Here is a 24803-nt window from a genome sequence, read left to right as displayed (position 1 = left end):
ACAGATGCATCGGATTACGCCTGGGGAGCACACATGGCAGACAAATGTATTCAGGGCACGTGGCCCGCAGAACAAAGGCATCTTCACATCAATCAAAAAGAGATGCTAGCTGTACAAAATGCCCTTATAGCTTTCAAGGACCTGCTGCATCCAGGACAACTACTGCTAAAGACAGTCAACACCACAGTTATGTGGTACATAAACAAGCAAGGGGGCGCTCACTCCTACCCCCTATGCAGACAAGCCATGACCTTGTGGAACACAACTATAAACCTTCAAGTTCATCTGCAAGCACAATTCCTGCCAGGAAAGAAAAACACACTGGCAGACGACTTAAGCAGAAACATCATGGATCCCCACAAATGGGAATTGAATCCACAAATATTCAGAATGATAACACAGAAATGGTGGAGCCCGGACATAGATATGTTTGCATCCCCAATAAACTGCCAGCTACAAAAATTCTGCACAAGGAGTTACCATCCACAAGCATGGAAAGTGGATGCCCACTCCTTCAGCTGGGAGAACCTACAAGTATACGCTTTCCCACCACTACCTCTCCTGCCAAAGGTACTCAAAAGCCAGGCAAGAAGAGACAAAGATGATCCTGATTGCACCAGACTGGCCACGCCAGCACTGGTACCCAATCTTAAGGAGCTTAGCACAAGAACCACCCTGGATTTTGCCTCAAATCCCACATCTGCTGACTCAACACAACAATCAAATACTACACAGCCAGCTAAAGACCTTAAACCTAGCTGCATGGAAGATTCCTTAGTCAAGCAAGCAATGTCTCTCTCCAGAGCTGTTATGGATGTCATTCTGGAGGCCAGAAGGCCTAGTACCAGGAAAGCCTATTCGGATAAATGGAAGAGATTCTGTGCCTGGAACCAAGCTCACAGCCTTGACCCTCTTGTCCCAAACATTCCTCAGATACTACAATACTTAACTGAGATGCTGGACAAAGGCCTCTCCTTCTCATCCATCAAGATCCACTCCTCTGCCATCTCTGCTCATTACAACACGGATCCACCAATTTTCTCTAATCCTCTGTTAAAACAGTACCTCAGAGGGGCTAAAAACATAAGACCGCCCCGTAGAGCACCTACTCCAACTTGGGACCTCAACTTCATTTTGGAAAAACTAACTTTACCTCCTTTTGAGCCAGCTAACGCAGCAGAATTAAAATATCTCTTGGAAAACTGCTCTGCTCCTGGCAATAACATCAGCATGAAGAGTTTCAGAATTACAGGCATTAATGGCAGTGGAACCTTTCCTCATTTTCCACCAGGACAGGGTGTCTTTAAGAACTAACCCTACGTTTATGCCAAAGGAGGTATCCAGGGTGGCTCTAAACCAAACTATTCACCTGCTAACTTTTTATCCTAAACCACAGAATAAAGGGGAGAGACTACTGCACTCTTTGGACATTCACAGGCAGTTACACTTCTACTGGGACAAAAACCAAACTTTCAGAAAAGCTGAGCAATTATTGGTAGCATATGCTGCAGGAGCACAGGGAAAAGCCATTTCAAAACAGACTATTTCAAAATGGATATGACATTGTATGTGTTTCTGCTACTCATACCATGGAAAACCCGTACCTAGCAGCATTAGATCTCACTTCACCAGGGCAACAGCCACTTCAACTGCCTACCTCAGGGGACTACCTACCAAGGATATTTTGGAAGCAGCAACTTGGAGTTCTGTGCATACCTTCACCAAGCATTACCATCTGCCTCTATACTCTAAATCCAGAGCTGGCTTCGCCACTGCAGTACTGCAGGGCCTTATAGCCACCCCTAATGCCTTACAGAACCAGCCACCCAACCTCAGCTTTGGGATTCTACCCAAGTGTAATGACTGCAGCAGTGTAACACGATGAACATAGTACAGTTTTGTACCTACCATAAATGTAGATGTTCGAGTGCTAATACAGCTGCAGTCCAGGTTTCCCTCCCTCCTTCCCCTCTTACCTGCTGGTACGTACCTATGTCTTCTACCCTTTACTACCTATGGGGAGTATTTGCTAGTAGTTGTAAGTTGTTTTTTGCTTTTCTTATGTATGTTTTATTAGCAATTGGAATTGCCTACCTATTTAGAGGCACCTGACATCTGGGGCAAGAAAAACCTGAAGAAAGTGGCGTCGGCTGCATCTTATATACCCCTGTCGCACTGACGTCGGGGAGGAGGCGACAGCAACCGACGCCGGACCAAGACTTTGGAACTCAGGCCGACTGGGGAACCACCTGAAGACAGGATAACCCAAGTGTAATGACTGCAGCAGTGTATACACTCGAACATCTACATTTATGGTAGGTACAAAACTGTTATCATTGCCTTCATTCGCAGCTGGCCCTTATGCATAGCTTATAACATTCATGTATACATGTAGCAGACCTTTAAAAATGAGAAAATGCTTATGTTGTCTGTTGTGGAAGGAGTTCTGTGGTAGTGGAGTGCACTGCTGTCTCTCCTCAGATTTGAATGTTTTCCTTGAACATCGTCTATCAGAGAGTTTCCAGATATTAGTTTTACATCTGTAGCTGGAGTTGCAGGCATAGCAGTATATCATTCTTTGCAGAAGTCATTTTGCCTTGTTTGCAGACTTTATAAAAAGTTTATATACATAATTACAAGATTAGAAGTCCAAGATGTGGTTATAAAGCTACATTTTCTTCCTGATGTTTTGAGACTATGAGGCCCAGTTCTTCCCCCTTTCATCTGTCTGTAATTCCTAAAATAATAGTTAGATGTTTATGTACGCAGCTGCATTTCTTTCATTTACTTGATTATTATATTTATTTAATATCTTTTATTTTTTTATATGCTTTTAGGCGGGAAGGATCTTCATGTTTTATAAAGACCAGAGGAGCCAAATTCTGATCAAGTTTCTAATTTGGTCCACTGTGTTGGTAAGCTGACATTTTTACATGTTTCCTTTCCATTTTTTCACACAAGTTAATATTAAATAAACTTTTTTATACAGTGTAGAAGTACTTGATGATGAGAAAGTGAAACTGAAGTAAACCTTTGTTTTTGGCCTCACAAGAAGTGACTGTTTGCTTTGAATGCCCTGCCGTCTGTGTTTATAAAGAACCTTTTGTGTTGGATCCAGTCTCTTAAATTTTCTTTTCTTTTTTATCTAGATTGTTTAGATTATATGGCATTTCCTAGAACAATATGGTCATTTTATTGATGTCCTGACTGAAATCGCTGTTGCAGTATTCCTAACCAATGGGTTATCACCTCTGACATCCAGCTGGGGTACCAAAACTTTACCTTCCCAGGCTTGTATGTCCAGTGTGTGACCTCAACTAGTAAGCGTAATAGTATATAGATAGATGTACAAGTGTAATTCCTCAGACTGTCTCACTGCCAGCCTGAACGTAGGTCATGTATCTGTCCGACCAATTGTCATTTGGTCATTGTTACTGTTGCTACGAGTAAACAGATAAAAATGCCCTGTTGGGAAGTCTTCCTTTACATTTTTAAAGTGAATTGTCCTACGGGTATTAGATGTCAGCTCGGAGTGCTAAGTGCAAATTTGGTAGACAAATTCCATACCCAATATCTTTTCTGCTTAGGAATCAAACACAACCACCAAGCCTGTTCCATTTGCCAATCTTTTGTACCTAAGATGTTGCGATCCCATTGTCTTCATTCAACACTCTTTTTTTGGAGACCCATCGTCTGAAACGCTTGACCCATTCCAAGGTGGTGGATATCTTCTCCTGAAACATACCTTCACCACTTAAGAAAAAGCTTAAAAGGCGTAGGCTAGAGACTCAGCTTTTTCTGGTTTTGATGTACACGCTGAGATTTCAGAATCAAAACCTGCAGTCCGTCCGATTCCATCTCTGGCAGCTGATTTGTGTTTGTCATACTCTTTGCTAGTGTCTGTGGCTGTACAGGTAGTACACTTGCCTTTGTTGCTGAGAGGCCTGAAGGATGTAGTTTCTATTCCCACACCAGATATTTAGATTCATTTTTCAGTATTTGCACTCTGTTGCAGCAGAAGGGAGTGCTGCATTCCTGAGGTACTGTCTCTTGGATGAGACATTAAACCAGAGTGCCATCTTCTTAGGTAGATCCCATGGCATTTATTGAAAAGACTAGGAGCATTTTCATTTAAATTTGTTTAGGAGATAAAACTTTGCATAGTCTAATGCATTGCACAAAGAAAATGAAAAGGAAAACACTGCTGTAAAATATAAAGAAAAGTTGGTAACAAAAAATGTGAAAAAAAATCTACTGTTTTTCATTAACAAAATTGCCATATGTTTTTTAAATAGTTCTGTGCTTCATAAACATTACTTTTTTGTTGAACCCATGTATTTGTAATTATAATTCTAACCTCCTTATGTAACTGTATCCCATTTCTTGTAATTTAAAACTTCACCACAATATCCATAAGCAACATATCAGTAATATACCGCACTTCTTATTCAGTGCTCATGACAGATCTCTGTCCCATAACAAATCACTCCTTTAGAAAAATTAAATTGCATTGAAATATTGTGCTTATTTATTTACAGTGAATAAAAACATGAGATGTGATGTTTTATTCTCACAGGTGAGTCTGATCTGATCTGTCAGATCAGTCTCTGCCATTTCTCCAGCTGGAGGTCTTCAGTAAAGCTCATGGGCTCTTTTCATTACCCATCAGATTTCGTTTGCTGCCCAGCAAAGAGGTTCATCAGCACTGCTCTGGGCTATGTACTAAAGTTTTTTTTCTACATTTTATAAATATTTCTGTTTTCTATTTCACGTTTTTCTTTCTCTCTTTCATAGTTAGCTTTGTCGTGAATCACTACTTTACCCTCTTCTATCTTTTTTGATGTCCGTTTTAGTTAGAGGGCGTCTTAGGAACATCTGTTTAAAGTAGAGGGTGTGCTTTCTCCCTTCACCTTTTTCTCTTGTTAACAAAAAAAAAACAATAATGAAAGTATATTTACTAATCCTTCACCCCTTCTGTCTAGGAGTCGATTTTCCTGAAGGCCTTTGCATCTCGCCCATCAACTTCTTGGGTGACTCCTCCTTTCAACGAGTTCATAGAACTAATCTCGTGAAAGGCTTGGAGACCACAGACAGCATAGATCCTATTCCTAGAAGGCCAGATAAATACATAACTGCCCCAAAAGAGAAAAGCTTTTCATCAAAGGGCATAGTGATTGATGCCATGGCCATGGCAGCAGCCACTAAAAAGGAACTTTCTAAAACCAGTTCCTCTGTCCATGCTCCTAATAAAGACTCTAAGATGATGAATAGGTATGGGAAGCTCATTTTCTCAGAATTATCTCGCCCACTTCACTAGATTACAGAGAGACCTGATTAAAGAATTATCAGACTCCCTCCAAGAAGTCGTAGCTGATGCTGCGGCAGATGAGATCAGTACTCAGCTCGCCACCTTAAATTCAGTTGTGAACTCATCTATGCGACTCATTTCTTATGCTACAGATGGAACGAGTAGGGCAGCAGGCTCGGGTGTCTCTCTTAGGAGGCAGGCCTGGATGCGCCTTTGTGATTTCGTGGAACCCTTCAAGCCTTCCTTTATCAACACCTCTTTTGACGGTTCATCTCTCTTCAGACCAAAAGTGAAGGAAACGCTCACCAGGTGTGAAGAAGGCAAGACCTTGTCTGCCATTGGAGTGCATTTTTTCACTCCTACCAGTCCTTTTTCCAAGGGTCAGAAAGGTAGTGAGAAAATGTGCTTCAGAAAATCTCAAAGATCTTACCAGGGCACACAAGGTGAAAGTTGCCCTAGAGGCAGAGGGGGAAACTCTAATGGAAGACATCGTCCCTGCAGCAGAGGTGGTCCACAGAAGCAGGACTCCAGAGAATCAGAGAATCCTTCTTTGGGAGACCCTTCCAGCGCTCCTGAAGGAGTGCACGATTGCTTGCCTCTGGAGGCAATTGGGGTAAGATTGTCTCAAAATCACAAATGACAAATGAGTGCATGACAATATCCAGAGGTTATATCATACCCTTCTCCCTTCCTATCCCCACAAACAAATCTGTTCCAGACATTCCACCCAGTCAAAAGGAACAGGCAACACTAGAAATACAAAAGTTGCTATCAAAAAGAGTCATCCAAGAAGTCCCCACAGACCAAAGAGGATCTAGAACTTACTCAAGATTCTTTTTAGTTCCAAAGAAAGAACGGGACTGGAGACCCATTTTGGATCTCAACCTAAACAAATCGGCAAAAAAGTCCAAAGGAAAAAACAGTTGGATGTGCTCTATAGACCTTCAAGATGCATACTAGTACATTCAAGTGGACAGGCAGTCCAGGAGGTTTTTGCACTTCTGGCTGGGAGACAGTCATTTTTAATTTCGAGTTCTGCCCTTTGGTCTCACTACAACCCCCAGAGTGTTCACCAAATGTATGGCAGTAGTAGCGGCTCACCTGAGACTCAAAGGATTCCACGTGTTTCCATATCTGGACAACTGGCTCATAACTGCCCTGACTAGGTGTCATTTGTTCCAATCAAGGGATTATGCCCTTCAGCTCTCTTCCTCCCTAGGTATTCTTGTCAACTATGAAAAGTCTGTACTTGAGCCATCTCAGAGTTTTGTTTTCATAGGGTCAGAGTTAAACACAACTACACAAATGGCAAAACTTCCACAGAGCAGAGTAGACTACCTCCGTCACTGTGTGAGAATTTCGATCAAGAAGTCAAAAGCTCCCGGAAAACAAGTACTCCAGGTGTTGGGAAAAATGGCTGGAGCTATCGTACTGATTCATCTAGCTCGCCTTCACATGAAGGTCCTTCAGTGGTTGCTCTTTGCTCAGTGAATGACCTTGGAACTCCCAATGTCTCACAAGATTCTGATAACCAATGCCTGCAAGAAAGACCTTCAGTGGTGGATTCACTCAACCTTAGTGACTCAGGGTCGTCCATTCATCCCTCCTCATCCTATAGCCACAGTGACCATGGATGCTTCCTAGATAGGGTGGTGGGGGGGCATTTTCTAGGGAAGACAGTTCAAGACATGTGGCAAGAACATAAGTATCATCTGCATATCGATATCCTGGAGATGAGGGCGGTGTTTTTTGAGTTGCAAGCATTTCAGGACTCTCTCCCTCTAGGAACGATAGCATGTGTTTAGTATAGTATATAAACAAGCAGGGGGAAACCATGTCATACCCACTTTGCCGAGAAGCTCTCTGGGTCTGGCATTGGGTGATAGCCTCCAACTGTTGTCTGATAGCAGCGCGCATCCTGGGGGAAGTCTAACGTCATTGCAGACAAACTGAGCAGGGCCATTTTATGGCTGCATGAGTGGTCCTCAACTAGAAAGTTGCGGAAGTGATCTTCCAGAAATGTGGCCAGCCTTGCTGCAATCTTTTTGCGTCACCCAACAATGTCAAATGCAGCAACTACTTTGCCCTGATCCCTCCCACGAGGGAGTGACCAAGGGATGCACTTGTGCACAATTGGGCTCCAGGACTTTTTTATGCCTTCCCCCAATTCCTCTAATATCAAAATTTCTGCAGAAAGTGAGTCTGCGCCCCCTACTGGCCTTGTGAAATCTGGTTCCCTTTTCTTCAGCCTCATCTTGGGGGCAAACTTTCGATTCTGGACCTTCGGACAAATCCGTCAGGGATGGTTCATCTCAATTTGGATTCCCTCAAGTTGACAACCTGGCTGCTCAGGTTCCCTTGATTGCCAAGTTTCCATATCTTTCCTCTCCAGTCAAGCATATTTTATTGTCATATAAGTCATCTACTCAAAAACTTTACAAAAGCAAATGAAAAAAAGTTTGTGCTATGGGCCAATGGCAACAGGTTAGACCCCTTTACAGCACCAGTTCGCTCTATTTTGCAGTTTCTATTAGAGCTTTTCAGTGGTGGAGCAGCATCAGCTATGATTAGAGTTCAGCTAGCTGCGATTTCCAATTTCCATATAGGAGAAAATGACCGTCCTATCATGTCACACAGACTGCAAAGCATTTTTGAAGGGCACTACCATGTTAAAACCACCATATAAGCATCCAACACTCCCTTGGGATCTCAATTTCATCTCCTCTAATATTTTCCTCCCTTTGAACTTTCAGCCACATGTGAGTTAAAATACCTTTCCTGGAAAAAACTTTTTTTGGTGGTCATTACTTCAGCTTGAGTATCTGCGTTACAAGCCTGGTCAGCAAACCCCCCCTATCTAGTCTTCCATAAAGACAGAGTCTCGTTACGCACTAGCCCATCCTTTTTGCCTAAGGTTGTTTTGGAAAGTAATATTAACCATTCTGTAGACCTCCCAGTTTTCTTTTCCATCTTTCAAAATAAAGGAGAGTACTCACTCCATCTCCTTGATGTTAATAGACAATAAAGTTTTTATTTGCATAGCAGTTCTGAAATAAGAAAATCAGAACAGCTTTTTCTCTCTTATGCTGAGATGAGTAAAAGTCAACCAGATGTTCATCGTGTTAGCCTGCTGCAGTCATCACACTTGGGTTATCCTGCCGTCAGGCGGTCCCGCAGTCGGCCAGAGTTTCAAAAGTCTTGGTCCGGCGTCAGTTGCTGTCGCTTCTTCCCTGATGTCAGTGCGCCAGGGGTATATAAGAGGCATCCAACGTCATTTTCTTCAGTCTTTCTTGCCACGCGGTGCCCGAAGCAGAAGCAGTTCGCAAGTGCCGGTCGGCCGACACCTGAGATTTACGAAAAATTTCAGTCCGAAGTCTTCAATAAAGCTAAGTACCCCATTGGGGAACCTTTTCTTGCCTCAGTCCGATGTCAGAAAAAGTTAACAATTGCATTTCTTGTGGGAAGCAAATACCTCATAAGGACTTCCATTCTTATTGTATTCTTTGCCTAGGCCCAGACCACGACGTCACAGGTTGTCTGTTTTGTGCTAGGTTTAATAAACGAACTATCAAACGCCATTTTGACTTCACACAACATTACTTTGGTAGGAAATTTAATTATATCATGCCGTCGGAGCAGCCGACGACCGACATGCATAAAAAAACGCAAGGATAAAGACAGGCAGCCTAGGGCCAAGTCAGATTCCGAGGCCTCTGCTGGGCCTGCCGCCAGTTCTCCGGTTTTCAGTGAGGCACCTGCGCAGCCCCTGACGACCGCAGAATTGGAACCCCAGACAGCTGCAAATTGTCAAGCGGAGTGTACTAGGCCGTCACAGCCATCTTCATTAGGCCCTTCTGACACCGGAGCAGAAGGGGATCCCTGTGCAGTAGAAACACCTTCGGTTGCAGAAGGTGTTTTCAGACTGACTACACTCACCATTAAATCTTATGCTAAGCTTAAAATTCCATTAAAACCAAAAAAGACTGTACGTCAGTCTACAGTTCAAGGCCCCATGCCTAAGAAACAGATGCTTAAGATGGCTGAAGATTTGATTACCCTAATCTGGGTTCTCATCCCCCTCCAGATAAAAGACCAAGACAAGAGGAGGATTATGCTTCCTCTGACCAGGTTTCAGTTTCCTCAGCTTCTTCTGAGGAACAGGATTACACTTTTCCCCCTTATGAAGACTCTGATGCTGAAGACTCTATTCCCTCAGCATCTCCCCCTGAAGACTACTCCTTTGGGGAAACTTTACACACCATGAGGGAACATTTCCACTGGGAAGGACAGGACTACTCTGATTCAAAGAAAAGGCTCTGAGAGTTCCTTTTACTACCCCAGCACAGACCACTTGCTATCCCTCCAGTTTTAGACATTATGGATGATGTTTACTTAGTCTAGTCTAAATCCAGACTCTCTGCCGCCTGCTCCAGCCAAACCAGACAGATACTACAGAGTACCTGACTCACACAAATTCCTTTATAAAAGCCCTGTGGCTGATCCAGAAACAATTTCCCAGGGTCCCAAAGGGGCTAAAGCTTCTATGGCTAAAAATTCTGTACCCTCTGAAAGGGATTCCAGAGCCCTAGATAGATGGGGAAAGAAGATATACACCTCAGCTACTCTGGCTATGAGAGCATTAAATTGTCAGTTTCACATGATGAAATATCAGCAATTCCTAATGTCTCAATTAAAACAAAAAATAAGCACACTTTCTGAACGGTCTGAATTCAAGGAAATGCAGGATCTGTTGCATGCAGCTGAACAGGTGGGCAAACATACTTTACAATGTGGATTTGATTCATTGGAAGCTTCATGTAGAGCAGCTGTTACTGGGTCTGTCATACGTAGACATGCTTGGTTAAAAGAACAAACCCTACCTGATCATGTTAAAGCAAAGTTATTGGCTGCACCTTTACAGCAGGATGTTTTATTTGGTGTCAAAGCAGAAGAGGTTTTAAAGAAGATGGAGGATAAGGCAAAGTCTATGCAGACGGTCAAGGATTTTTTACAGGTACAACCCCCTCGTTTCAGCAGAAATTGGCCAACAAAAAAATGGTCCTTTCCAGCTTCTGACAGATCACAGAGGGGCAAATACAGATGCCCAAGGGGCAGAGGTCAGTCCCAAGGCCCTTACAAACCTCGCCAATGGGGTACTACTACCCAGAAGGGAGGAGAAGACATGCCCCAAACTAGCAGAAGACAAACACAATGACTCAACCCTCAAATTCCCAAGCAAATCTCTCTCTTGGCAGCTCCCTTGGGAGGAAAATTAGCACTTTTTGCAGACAACTGGCACATCATCACAAAATACAAATGGGTCCTAAACATCGTCTCACAAGGATACAGATTCCACTTTCATACATTGCCAAGGATAAAAGGAATGCCAAACCTGCCACCGAATCAATGGACAGAAGCACAAAAACAAATTACAGCTCTCATGGACATGAGAGCCATTCAACAGGTACCTACATAGGAGCAAGGACAAGGATTTTACTCAAGACTCTTTCTAGTCCCCAGAAAGGACAAAGCATGGAGACCCATTCTGGATCTTTCAATTCTGAACACCTATCTGCAAGTACCAAAATTCAAGATGCTAACACTACAGCAGCTTCTTCCCATGCTGGGCAAGAAGGCTTGGCTAGTAATGTTGGATCTCAGGGAGGCATACCTGCATGTCCCTATCAGACAAAATTGCAGAAGATACCTCCGCTTCATTGCAGGTTCAACCCATTATCAATTCTCTGCACTGCCCTTTGGCTTATCTACTGCTCCCAGGGTCTTCACAAAATGCCTGGCACCAGTAATTGCATACTGCAGACAGAGGAATTCAAATATAGCCATACCTGGATGACTGCCTTATTCAAGCAGAAAGCAAGGGCATTCTTTTAAAGCATCTGGCATTTGTCAAACACCTTCTAAGTTGCCTAGGGTATACAGTAAATGAAAAGAAATCAAAACTAGTGCCCTCACAAAACATAATATTCCTGGGTGCCAACTTGAATACAACGGCCCAGATGGCTTATCTCACGCCAGACAAGCAACAACAGCTGACTCAATACTTCAAAATAATGGCAACAAAGACCCAACTCCCTGCAAGAAAAATTCTGCAGGCCTTGGGATTCATAGCATCATGCATACTACTAATACCATTTGCAAAACTGCATATGAGGAAATTACAATGGTACCTGAAAAGCGTATGGACTCGGCACAGCCACAGCTTAGAAACAATGATACCACTCATTCCCTGCCTTCAACAGGAGTTTCTATGGTGGGCACAGGCATGTCACCTCAACAAGGGCCAGCCTTTCACCTTACCCACAGCCAGGCAAACTTTAACAACAGATGCATCGGACTATGCCTGGGGAGCACACATGGCAGGACAGTGCATTCAGGGCAAATGGACTACAGATCAAAGGCATCTTCATATCAATCAAAAAGAAATGCTAGCAGTACAGAATGCCGTAACAGCCTTCAAGGACCTCTTACACCCAGGACAACTAATAATAAAGACGGACAATACCACAGTAATGTGGTACATAAACAAGCAAGGGGGCACACATTCCTACCTCCTATGCAGGCAAGCAATGACCTTGTGGAACACAGCACTGTCTTACCAAGTTCAACTACAAGCACAATTCCTGCCAGGAAATAAAAACACATTGGCAGACGACCTAAGCAGAAACATCATGGATCCCCACGAGTGGAAAACTAGATCCACAAGTATTTGCAATGATAACTCAAAAATGGGGGCTCCCTGACATAGACCTGTTTGCCAACCCCCAAAACTACCAACTTCAAAAATTTTGCACAAGGATATTCCACCCACAAGCTTGGAAAGTGGATGCCATCTCATTCAGTTGGAAAACATTAACAGTGTATACCTTTCCTCCACTGCCTCTTCTAGCAAAGGTACTGCTGAAAGTCAGATTAGAGAGGCCACAAATGATACTCATTGCACCAGACTGGCCACACCAGCACTGGTATCCAATTCTAAGGAACATGGCCCACGGCCCACCATGGATTTTACCACAAATTCCTCACCTGCTCACCCAGCGAGACAATCAGATTCTACACAGCCAGCTCAAGACTTTAAACCTGGCTGCATGGCAGATTACCTAAACAACCAGCCAACACCTCTTTCCAAAGCTGTTATGGATGTCATTCTGGAGGCCAGGAGGCCTACCACCACGAAAACCTATTCAGACAAATGGAAAAGAATTTGCTCCTGGAACCAGGCTAAAGGCCAAAATCCCCTTGATCCAAACATTCCTCAGATTCTACAATATTTAACTGAGATGTTGCACAAAAGACTTTCCTTTTCATCTATTAAGATCCATACCTCAGCAATTTCAGCCCATTACAACACGGATCCTCCTTTATTTTCACATCCTCTCCTAAGACAGTACCTCAGAGGGGCTAAGAATATGACTGCCCAGGAGAGCACCAACACCTACTTGGGATCTCAACTTTGTTCTGGAAAAGCTTACTCTGCCACCCTTTGAACCAGCTTTTTCAGCAGATTTAAAATTTCTTTCATGGAAAACTGCCCTGCTGCTAGCAATAACTTCAGCTAGAAGAGTCTCAGAGCTACAGGCACTAATGGCAGTGGAGCCTTTCCTCATTTTTCATCAAGACAGTCTCTCTATGAACTAACCCTTCCTTTATGCCAAAGGTGGTATCCAGTGTGGCCCTAAACCAAACCATTCATTTGCCCACCTTTTTTCCAAATCCCCAGAACAAAGGAGAAAGACTCCTGCACTCTTTGGACATTCACAGGCAATTACGTTACTACTTGGATAAAACTAAGGCTTTCAGAAAATCTGACCAGCTCTTTGTAGCCTATGCTGCAGGATCACAAGGAAAAGCCATCTCAAAACAGACCATTTTAAAATGGATAGCACATTGCATACATTTCTGCTACACACATGATGGGAAACCGGTACCTGCTAACATTAGGTCCCACTCCACCAGGGCTACAGCTACATCAGCAGCCTTTCTCAGGGGGGTGCCAACCTAGAATATTCTTGAAACTGCAACTTAGTGCACACCTTCACCAAGCACTATCACTTGCCTCTATATTCTAAGACTAGAGCTGGTTTTGCCACTGCAGTTTTGCAGGGCCTACTAGCTTCTTCTAATCCTTTTTAACTCCACCACCCATCCTTAGCTTTGGGATTCAACCCAAGTGTGATGACTGCAGCAGGGTAACACGAACATAGTACAGTTTTGTACCTACCATAAATGTAGATGTTCGAGTGTTCACCCTGCTGCAGTCCAGGTTACCCTCCCTCCATCCCGTCTGAACTACCTAGACTTATCTATGCCTTTCTATCCTATACAACCTGTGTGGTGTATTTGCTTGTGACTGAAGGTATTGTTTTATTTTTATATGTATATTTTTATATAGCAATATGTATTGCCTACCTATTGGGGGCACCTGACATCTGGGGCAAGAAAAACTGAAGAAAATGGCGTTGGATGCCTCTATACCCCTGACGCACTGACGTCAGGGAAGAAGTGACAGCAACCGACGCCAGACCAAGACTTTGGAACCCTGGCCGACTGCGGGACCGCCTGACGGCAGGATAACCCAAGTGTGATGACTGCAGCAGGGTGAACACTCGAACATCTACATTTATGGTAGGTACAAAACTGTACTTTTCGAAAGTTACCCTATCTAGATGGTTAATTGATGTGCATTTCCCACATTTATAATCCAAAGAACAAACCTGTTCCCGCTGTAGTTAAAGATAATTCCACCAGATCTGTGGCCAAGTCTGCAGCCTTTCAGGCTAGATTACCACTAGATAATATTTGCACTGCAGCCACTTGGACAAAACCTCATACCTTTATTACTCATTGCAAAGTGGATTTGGCCCCTAGCAGTAAAGCCTCCTTTGGTTCTATGGTTCTGAAGAATATTCTTTCATAAGCCACCCAAGAGTTTAGTTACTTGGGACACGGTCCCACCAGTGAGAATAAAGGTGAGATTGACAACATCACATAAAGAAGTCATGTACTTACCATAGTGTTCTATGTATATTGTCCATCTCCTCCTTTATTCACGCACCCCCCCCCCTCCTGCCCACTTCCTAATTTCCTGGTAGATTGAGTACAATAATTGGGCTTCATGGGGCCATATAGCCTTAGAGTTTTTAACTCTTCTATCTGGTATTCATGTATATATATATATATATATATATATATATATATGCGCACATACATATTATTTATATGTATGTGTATATATATATATATATATATGTGTGTATATTTATATGTATGTATAGGAGCTTTTACTCTCAAGTCTCTAAAATTGGAGATACTATAGCTTTCTTCTATGGGCTGCTAGGGGCAAACGAGATGTGAGGTAATTGGGGAGTTGCCTTATGGGTAAAGAATAGAACCCATGAGTTTTGCTGAAGACCTCAGGCTGGAGAAATGGCCGAGATGGATCCGATGGACCGAATCCGACCCACCAGTGAGAATGACGGACGAGATGGACAGCACACATGGAACGTTATGCTAAGAACATAACTTCTTTTTAATATCTATTCTTCACCACACATATTAAAGATTCTTTCCTAGATCTATTTTTTTGCATCTCCCTTTAAAAAAATCTGCCAATGCACCATTCCCCAAGAAAATCCCTCCTTCCTTTTATCTTGAAAGGCATTTTTAATTTTTCTGCAATCCACTTCATTCTTATACTTAATGTGACACTGTTTTCAGTTAGAAATCCATATGTGTATTCTTTAATATCAATATTCTTAACATTTTTAAAGGTAACATACAACGGTAAGTCTGTTCTTAATTTCTTATGTCCCAGTTTAATTATTCTATACCTCCTATTGTGCAGTTCATTTAATGCTTTTCCAGTTAAAACTATTATCCTTTTGTAAAAGTGTAAAAGTAAACATTGAATAGTAAGTAAAGGAGTATTGTGGGCAGTGAGTTCATCATTCCTATTCTGTCCTCAACTGTATCATTGTAAACCGTGTCCATTTTAATTGGAGAGTCTCAGAAATATGAGAAAAGAATCAACAACATCTCTGCTTCCATATTCTCAGGTGGTTTATATAAAATCCACACTAAGTAACTATGTATAACTAATAGTACAGAGTTTAATACACACACTTTGGAAACGTCATGCAAGAGTATATCCATAATAATGCAACTTTTTTTCTCAAGTGTTATTTCACAGTCTCCTAGTCCAGTTATTCTGACTTCGGATTTTGCAGTTAATGTTTAGGTTTCTTTCTATTTAGAATTCATTATTTAGAATTTAATTAAAACCATTTTATTTGCTTCTCCCAAACCTATAGATTTTCTTTACTGCCATCTTTAATTGTATTTAATCATTACCAGCAAATCATCCATGAAACCTCATAAATAAAGATATTGGGGACCTACAGACACTGGATCCTACCCAGTTCAGCTTTGTTAAGGGCAGATCCTGCCTCTTAAACCTGGTCGATTTCTTTTGAAACTGTCACCCAAGGCCATTGACGAGGGGAGGGTGGTCCACACAGCCTACCTGGACCTAGCAAAAGCCTTCGATACAATACCCCACTCGGGCATTATAGATAAGCTCACCAGCTTAAATATAAACCCCTATGTCACTAGTTGGGTTGCAAACTGGCTCAAGGACAGAACCCACATGGTTAGAATTGCTGGAGCCATGTCAGACTTCAAACCAGTTACAAGTGGCGTCCCACAAGGCTCAGTCCTGGGACCTCTCTTGTTCGGTATATATTTCTCAGAGGTACAGGCCAACACGGAAGGACTGTGGCTGACCAAGTTCGCAGATGACTGCAAACTGGGCACCATAATCGACTCTCCAGCTGACACAAGCATCCTCCAAAAGGGCCTCATAGAAACAGACAACTGGTGCCAGAGCCATGGCCTCAAGCTAAAACGTCAAAAAGTGTATAGTCATCCCCTTTGGCAAAAACAAAGTGCCCACAAATTGCCACATAGGTGGTAATCCATTAAGTACAGAAGAAGTAATTAGGGACCTGGGGACCCAAGTTGATAGCAATCTCTCATTTGACAACCACTTGGCCAAAGTGGTTAGAAAAACATTTTATATAGCCCACCTAATCATGAAGGGATTCACATCTAGATCAGGGGAGGTCATCGTGCCTCTTTACTCATCCCTCATCAGGCCCATAATTGAGTACAATGCCCCTTTTGGGATGTACCTTAGCAGACACCTGCAGCAACTGGAAAGACCCCAAAAGTACCTCACCAAGAGGATCAAAGGGCTCAAACAGATGCCATATGCTGCCCGGTTAAAGAAACTCTAGCTCTACTCAGTGGCATACCGCCTGCTCAAAGGCGATCTGTGCCTGACGTATAAAGCCATGTCCAACCCGGAATTAATGGACATGCTGCACCTCAGAAAATCCAAATTCCATCGAGCTACGCACTCGAGAGACTTGAACCTCAGCACTGAAATAAATAGGACATGCTGGTGGGATAGATTCATAACCCAGAGGCTCCCTTCACTCTGGAATAAAATCCCAGTCCAGGTTAGGCAGAGTCCCTCATTGACTCTCTTCAAGAGGAATCTTGAGTGGATGGGAGATCATAGGTTTACCCCGGGTATCACTTCTGTGTCACTGTTAGACAGAGGCACAGTATACTAACCTCGAAAAAGGGCATAGCAAAATTAATTTAAAATGGGTGGCGAAAGCCAAACACGCTCTGGCTAGGCTTATAAATGCCCTAGGGCAGATAGCCTAGTATGAACCTATGAACTAAAAAATACAAATAAGTTAATGCTGCCGATCATTTTTTAATTTCTTGCCTCTGTCAGACTTCTCTCCTTTCCATTTAATTTCCTTCATCATAATCCACATTGTTGCTAGTGTCATATCTGTCTACCATTGTCCCTTTCATCTTTAGACTTCAAAAAAAGAATAGAAAAGTGTCCGGGAATTTTACCATTATGCTGACCACATTTCCCCAAACTAGTATAAATACCTCTTTTGGTCTGTTCTAAAAACAGGCCATGCCTAATGGGACTAACTAAGCCAACAGCAGTTAAATAACTACATTTTCTGGTAATTATTTTAATGTTTGATTCCAGGTTGGCCTAGAAATTGTTTGCATAGAGCAGGACTTTGTTTATGGTATTCAGTTTGGCTTTCACTGTTTCTGACCATGACATTCTATGACAGCAGTGCCACCTAAAGGAAGTATGAAAACAGCTTCACAGATCTTTATTAAGATGATACAGATTGCACTGCTTTTGGCACACAGTTGGACAGGGTGTACCAAACAGTTCTCCCATCTCAGAAGGAGAGAGAGAATGTCTGTTTGCTTGTATGTTTGGGAGGGTGTGACTGCATATGTGTTTAATAAAATGTGACTGGACTGTGAATTTGGATAACATTGAATATGTTTTTGCTTACTGGGCTCATTACATTTGTCAGTGTTGCTCTGCTTAACCTGGATAAGCCCCATTTTGCTTTATGTTCAGCTAGTGAAGGATGTCACAGTAATCTGCAGATGTTTTCCTCCTTATTTATTCTGCAGTAAGTACAGTGGTTTATGGCTTAAGTCACTTCTGAAATGGCCCAGTGCTTTGAAAATTGTGCCAAACAAAGCAAAATGTTCAACATGGCTTTTAATGAACTGAAGTGAAAATTGTCCTTTGTGCAGGAAGCAAGCCACTGTTTTGTAGGAATGTTTACCCTTTCACCCCAATCAACTGATGATTTCACAGATTGATCTGTTCATTTTCATTCAGTTGGCCATTGTGTAGGTGTCTACAACCACTGTTTATAGCAGTGCTGAAATTTAAGTCATTTAAAGGTATCATGATAAAAACTGACCTTTCCAGATGGGTAATGTATGTTGTGTGTGCCTTTTGGGCAGCTTAAGTAATATGAATGTAATAATACCATTCAGGTTAAGAAAGGCAGAAACAGAATTTGTTGTCTATTTTATATGGCTGATTTTGAAAGCTGAAATTGTTTAGTATATGTATTTAGGATCTTTATTTAGATTGCTTAATTTGTTTGTATTTCTTTGTTTTAAACATGGTTATTGAATTACCAATTAATTATTTTTCTAATCTATGTACAAGACAAAATATATTCCTTTGGTGTTTGTTTAATACTTACTGTATGTAACACTGTATGTCCTTCTACTCCAGTGTTGCAGTATTCTACATGTGGGTTTACCATTCTGCCTTGCCAGTTCTTCCAGCCAGGCTTCCAAAGATTTTCAGTCCCAGTGGGTGCATCAGATGTCTGACGTGGCAGCAGGAATGTGGGCCATAAAAGTGACGTCTGCACACACCAGCCTTCAGAACATTTCAGCCGCCAGACGTACGCCAGGTGCTCCTGCTTCTAGCAGACGGATCGAAAAAATTCAGGCAAAGTACCCTGTTGGGGATTCTTTCAGTCCTACTTTGTTGTTTATTGTAGTGTGTTAATGTGTGGTCGGCAGATTCCCCACAAAGACGCACATGACCAGTGTCTCTTGTCTAGGCAGGGAACATGACCACGAAAACTGCGTCATTTGCCGATCATTTGTCCCTAAGACCTTATGCCGCTGTTTGCAAGCCCTAAATCTGCACTTAGAGAAAGTGCTTGAAACGGTTAGTGTTAGGAATGGAGGCCACACCCGACACCCTGTCTGAATGGCCTAGGAAGAGGGCCAAGTCCTCTCAGCCTTCTTCTGCTGCGCCTCTGCTTGCCGTACCTCAGTATGTAGCCGATGTCAGCTTGACTGAGGATCCGGCATGTGCCAATACAGATGTAGCAGGTGCCTCTGAAGGCGCCACAAAATCTCGAGTGGATGACATGTCCACAGAGTATTTACCGGTGTCTTCTCTAGATGCCGGGGGGGACCACCAGCATTCAGTCTGGGTTCACCGGACGCTGCCTCCACTTTTCCCGATCAGTGACCCTAGGCCTATTCCCAGCCAGACTCTGGCTAGGCCTTTAAAGAAAAAACAAAAAAGTAGACACCTCACTCCTATCTCTGAAAGCATGCCAGATTGGCAGGTCTTCAGCCAGAGTTTGTTCAATGCTTTTATGGCCCTTAGACCTTCAGAACCCTCTACCACTGCTCCTCCGCTCCTTAGTCTCAGCCCTCCAACCCAGGAAAAGAGGGTAAAACAGCCTGAGGCAGAGGAATTGTCTGACTCCTCTGAGGACTCTTTCCTACTCCTCCCATATCTCATCCCCCTTGGGATATGGTTCTCCTGAGGGAGGGCTCTGTTGAACCTGATTCCAGTGTAGAGGATCTTACATTTGGGGAAGCTATTAATAAAATAAAAGACCACTTTAAGTGGCAATCCTCGGATATGTCTGATGTCCAGAAAAGGTTTTATCTGTAAGGTAAACATCGTAACCATTATGCTAATCGCCCAATGACCTTATTCAAATGGACACTCCCAGTCTTTCTGCTATTCCTCCTATTCAACCTGCTTTTCTGGATGCTTTTGCCTCATCCTCCACTAGCCCAGACTCCCAACCCCTGGCTCCTCAGAGAGTAGACACTGTATAAAGTCCCTGAGACGGAAATATTTCTCTTAAGTGCCCTCTTGCTGACCCAGCCAGTATTTCCATCTGTACGGATAGGGCCTCCAAACTTTTGCCTACACGACTATCCTCCCAGCTGATAGACCGCAAGACCATTGAGAGGTTGGGAAAGAAAATTTACACTTTGGCCACCCTCTCTTTTAGAGCCACAAATTACCAAACACATTTGACCAAATACTCTTTAGCTTTCCAGGACAAAGCCTCTAAAGGGTTAGAAGACATCCCTGTCTTTACTCATGGCACTCCTCTCTCAAGTGAATAGACACTCCCTGAGATGAAGCTATGATGCAGCTGAAGCCTCACCCAGGTCAGCTGCATCAGCTTCAGTATTAAGAAGATATTCATGGCTGTGACTACAGCCTCTCCCAGATGACTACAGGACCAAACTCCTGGACACACCTTTGGACCATTTAGCACTTTTTGGTGCAAAAGTGGCTGACCTATTCAAATCTTTACACCAGCAAGGTAAAGAATTAGAGGACTTAAAATATATCCTGGTTTCGCCTGTTCCTACGTTCCAGAGGAACTACCCATCTAAGACTCAATTTATCAGGAAATCCTCCAGGCCTCCTGCTCCCCGGTCCGGAAAAACCCCTAGAAGACGGCCTCCTTAGACTATGCCGTCTAAGTCTTCCAGCCAAAGGCCTCCCTTTCCTGATAGGGCAGGTAGTGTCTGACTGCCTGCCAAAATTTCAGCCCCCCCCCCCATCCACCCCCCTTTAATCTGTCTCTCTCACTGTCTCCCTGAATGGTCACTCATTACCACAGACAAATGTGTCCTGTCCATCCTACAGGACAGCTACTTCATGTCCCGGTTCACACCCCCACCAAGGATGGGCATCCCACAGCCTCCCCCTAGTCAACTACCCCTCCTCCATCAGGTTCTACAAACCCTACTTCTTCAGGGCACTATATAACCAGTTCCGCCTCAAGTAAAGAGAAAAGGATTCTATTCCAGAATCTTTCTGGTACCCAGAAAAGAAGGTTCATGGAGGCCATTTCTAGACCTGTTGCCCCTAACAAGGATACACATAAGGAAACTTCAGTGGTACCTCCAGTCGGCGTGGACACACTCCCACCCACTGGAGTTCAGGATCCCGTTGCTCCACTGCTTTCATCCGGAACTGAGGTGATAGGTGGCTCAGGTAATACAAAACCCAGGTCTACCTCTGCAAGCACCCTCTCCCTCCCAAACCATGTACACAGATGCCTCAGATCTGGGCTAGGGTGTAACTCTGGGCTAAAGGAAGGTACAAGGGTTGTGGACAAACAGACTCAGACAAGACCACATAAACATGAGAGAAATGAGAGCCATTCTCCTGGCTCTGCAGGCCTTCCAGCCATACTTAGAACAGGGCCCTCTAAAGATATTCACAGACAACACCACAGTCCTGTGGTATCTCAACAAGCAGGGAGGGACCAAATCCTACCTCCTATCTCCTAGCTTTGCAGGTGTGGGAACTGGCTACTTGACAAGGGATCACCTTCCAGACAGCCTGCACCCTAGCCCTGCACAACTCCCAGGCTGATTACCTACGCAGAAACACTTCAAACAATGATGAATGTATGCTGTAAAGAGATGTTTTCCTGACTATGGTCCACAATTGGGGTATTCCAGAGATAGACCTATTCATCTCCTCCATAAGCAGGCAGCTCCCTGGCTACTGCACCAGGACATCAGACCTCAAGACATTAGCAACAGATGCCTTGTCGATGACCAGGAAGGGGTAATTCCTGTATGCATTCTCCCCTTCCCACTGATACAAAGGGTCCTGCTGAAAATTCAGCAGGACTCACCCAAAATCTTGCTGGTGACACCCTACAGGCCAAGACAGCACTGGTTCCCTCTTCTTCACCTGTTCAAGGGCAATCGCCACAAGTTACCCCCTTCAGTGGACCTGCTCACACAGAACAAGGGGACTCTGATACACCCACAGTAGCAATCCATGCACCTCACCCTGTGGCTGGTAGAATTCTGATCCCATTCAGACACCTATACAATGAGGACATGCACTCTGTCCTGCAGGAGGCCAGAAAACCCAACACAAGGAAACCCTATGTCTCTAAATGGAAAAAAGTTTCCCATTTAGTGTCGCAAAAGACAGTTGGACCCACTGGAAAGCGATATTCCTCCCATCCTGTCTTATCTGTGTGAACTTGTGCAGACAGAGCTGTCATACTCATCTATGAAAACGTATTTGTCTGTTATCTCTGTCTGCCTTCCTCTGGAGCCTCCCCTTGCATCCAGACTCCTCGCTAAACTGTTCCTCAAAGGGGTACTGCACTTGAGACCTCCCAGGAAATCCTCCCCTCCTCCCTGGGACCTTAACTATGTATTATAAAAACTCACTCTAACCCCCTTTGAGCCAGCAGACAAAGCTCCCATAAAAGTTTGCACATGGAAAACTGTTTTATTGGTTGTGCTGACCTCAGCCTGAAGGGTCTCAGAATTGCAAGCTCATATGGCTACACCACCATTTTTAGTCTTCCACCTGGACAGTGTGACTCTCAAGACTAACCGGTCATTCACTCCCAAAGTAGTGAATGACATATCCTTGAACCAGGCCATCCACTTGCCTACCCTCTTCCGTAACCCACAGGGGGATGGTGAGAGAGTACTTCATTCCCTAGATGTTCACAGACAACTTAAGTTTTATCTTCATAAAAATAAACCTTTTAGGAAATCTGACCAACTGTTTGTCTCCTTCCAGCCCGGAGCCCTAGGAAAAGCTGTGAGCAAGCAGACCATCTTGGCCTGGATCTCCAGAGCCATTTCCTTCTGCTACCTCCACCATGGAAAGACCTTGCAGGGCAGTGTCAAAGCCCACTCCACAAGAGCATTGGCCTCTTCTGGAGCCTTTTTTAAGGGGTTAGACACCAATGGTATAATTACGGCAGCTACTTGGTCCTCGGTGCACACCTTTACCAAATACTACAAATTGGACTTTATCTCCAAGGCTAGGGCAGGGTTTTCCAGGGCTATCCTACACGGATTCCTGGAAACAACATAATCTAGGCCACCCCTCAATCATCAGTGAACTTTGGCACTCACCCACATGTACAATGCTGCAACATTGGAATAGAAGGACATAGGAAAGTTTTGTAAAATCTTACCATAACCATAGATGTGCTTCTCTTCCATGTTGCAGTATTCCGTCCCCTCTTGTCAGACTGCGCTTGCTCTCCTGGGTGACACTGGACAGGCTATGCCCTTATAGGACTGGCTCTGACTGGGGCCTCTCTTAGGTTCTGAGGGCTGGTGTGTGCAGACGTCACTTTTATGACCCACATTCCTGTTGCCACATCAGACATCTGACTCATCCACATGGACGGAAAATCTTTGGAAACCTGGCCGGAAGAACTGGAAAGGAAGAAGGGTAAACCCACATGTAGAATACTGCAACATGGAAGAGAAGGACATCTATGGTTATGGTAAGATTTTACACAACTTTCCTATCGGAGCTTTTCTCCTCGGGTCTCTGAAAAAGGGCATCTGCCCACTCAGACTAACCTAGTTAATAAATGTCAAATAAAATAAATGAGCACCATATTTGAATCTGTAAAGTGTATGCATACATTAATAGAAAATAAACAATAACATTCCCATTGTTATTGTTTTACAGTATGCATTTGTTTTCTTTTTAACAATTTATCACTTAATTCCCACCATCCCTTAAACCTCACTCCTCATTCTGAACATTCTATGTGTGTTGTTCCCATAAATGCCATTTCATTTCTATGCGATTTACTTCTTCCCCTTTCTAAAGATCTGACCTCCATTTCTTTTATCTCTTTTATGATGATTAACACTTCAGTTATAATTGGTTCACATTTTGAGTTCATTTGTTGTTTTTTTAGCAGCCAACAGCATTAAACTTATGAAGACCTTACTATGTCTGTGTAATTCAGATCTGTGCTCAAAAGAATCCTTTCCTTAAATAAAACCATTTGCTTCACCAAAGCACTCTGTAGGGAATTTTGAAAATCTGCCAACTCATTACAGTCTCAAACAATATATTCCAAATTACTTCCCTTTCACATCACATCTTCGGCATTTGCTATCTGCCTGAGGAAAACTTTCTCAGAAGTCTGCTTAGAGTATAGCAATATCTTTGCAAATTCATCCATGTAAATTCCTAAAACTCCTGGACTTTGTTGCTTACTTGGGAGTCTTGCTCCAGTTGTTCCTTTTACAAGTTACCTTTCTGTTAACCCAATCTTTTGCAATCTCCTCTGATTTATTATTATAGGTATTATGCAATATTTGATATGCCCTACTAATTATCCCATAATTTAACAGCAACTTCTAAACTCAACTTAAAACTCTACCAGAGCTGATCTTTTATGTAGCACTCCCCTATCCCTTTTTCTGTTATGTAGTGAAAGCATTTCTAACCTGCAGTCCAAACTTGTTGTTAACCTCATCTCACTCTATTACCTCCTTTTGATCCTTTTATGATTTCCTCCAGTAAAGTCTAGTCCCCCTCTTACCTATTTATATACCCCTACTTGCAGTCAATTAGTAAAATATCCTTTCTCCATTCTCGTGTTAGCTTCATTCTTAAGACTATTTTATTCTACTTTATGGATTTCATATTATTTATGGTTGTTATTCTTAAAGAACTGATGTGCTGGTAAGAAAGTGGGAAGAAGCCAAGAAGATATTTGGCCTATAGGCTAGAGACTGCCTACCCAATCAGGGATTGCTATTACAATGTAGTCAGAGAAAGGGGTAGGGGAATCCTAAGTGAAAGACTTACTCTGGTAGAGTTACTAGCTGAATCTAGAGCAGTACCTGCTGTTAAGGGGCAATTAGTAGGGCGTATAAAATACTGCACAGTAAATGTAGGAACCAATCAGAAAAGGTTAAAAAAGATTGGGAAGAGAGATTGCATAAGCAATTCATAAGAAAATGATGCGAGGACATGTAT

The 24803-nt window shown here is 43.1% G+C and overlaps 1 protein-coding gene across 1 annotated transcript in view; it reads left to right on the top strand.

Moving 5' to 3' along the window:
- Positions 1 to 24803, top strand: part of HGSNAT (heparan-alpha-glucosaminide N-acetyltransferase) — a gene marked incomplete in the record, with an annotated part of 974112 nt that overhangs the window by 852284 nt on the left and 97025 nt on the right. The window contains 1 exon segment of the mRNA XM_044059525.1: positions 2838 to 2915. Within this exon segment, the coding sequence (XP_043915460.1) occupies positions 2838 to 2915 (78 nt within the window).

The sequence above is a fragment of the Protopterus annectens genome, chromosome 17.part0, assembly GCF_019279795.1.
Source record: "Protopterus annectens isolate FY-2018-M chromosome 17.part0, PAN1.0, whole genome shotgun sequence".
Lineage (NCBI taxonomy): Eukaryota > Metazoa > Chordata > Ceratodontiformes > Protopteridae > Protopterus > Protopterus annectens.
Note: the sequence above shows the minus strand (reverse complement) of the source record. Positions and strands in the feature narration are given on the sequence as shown.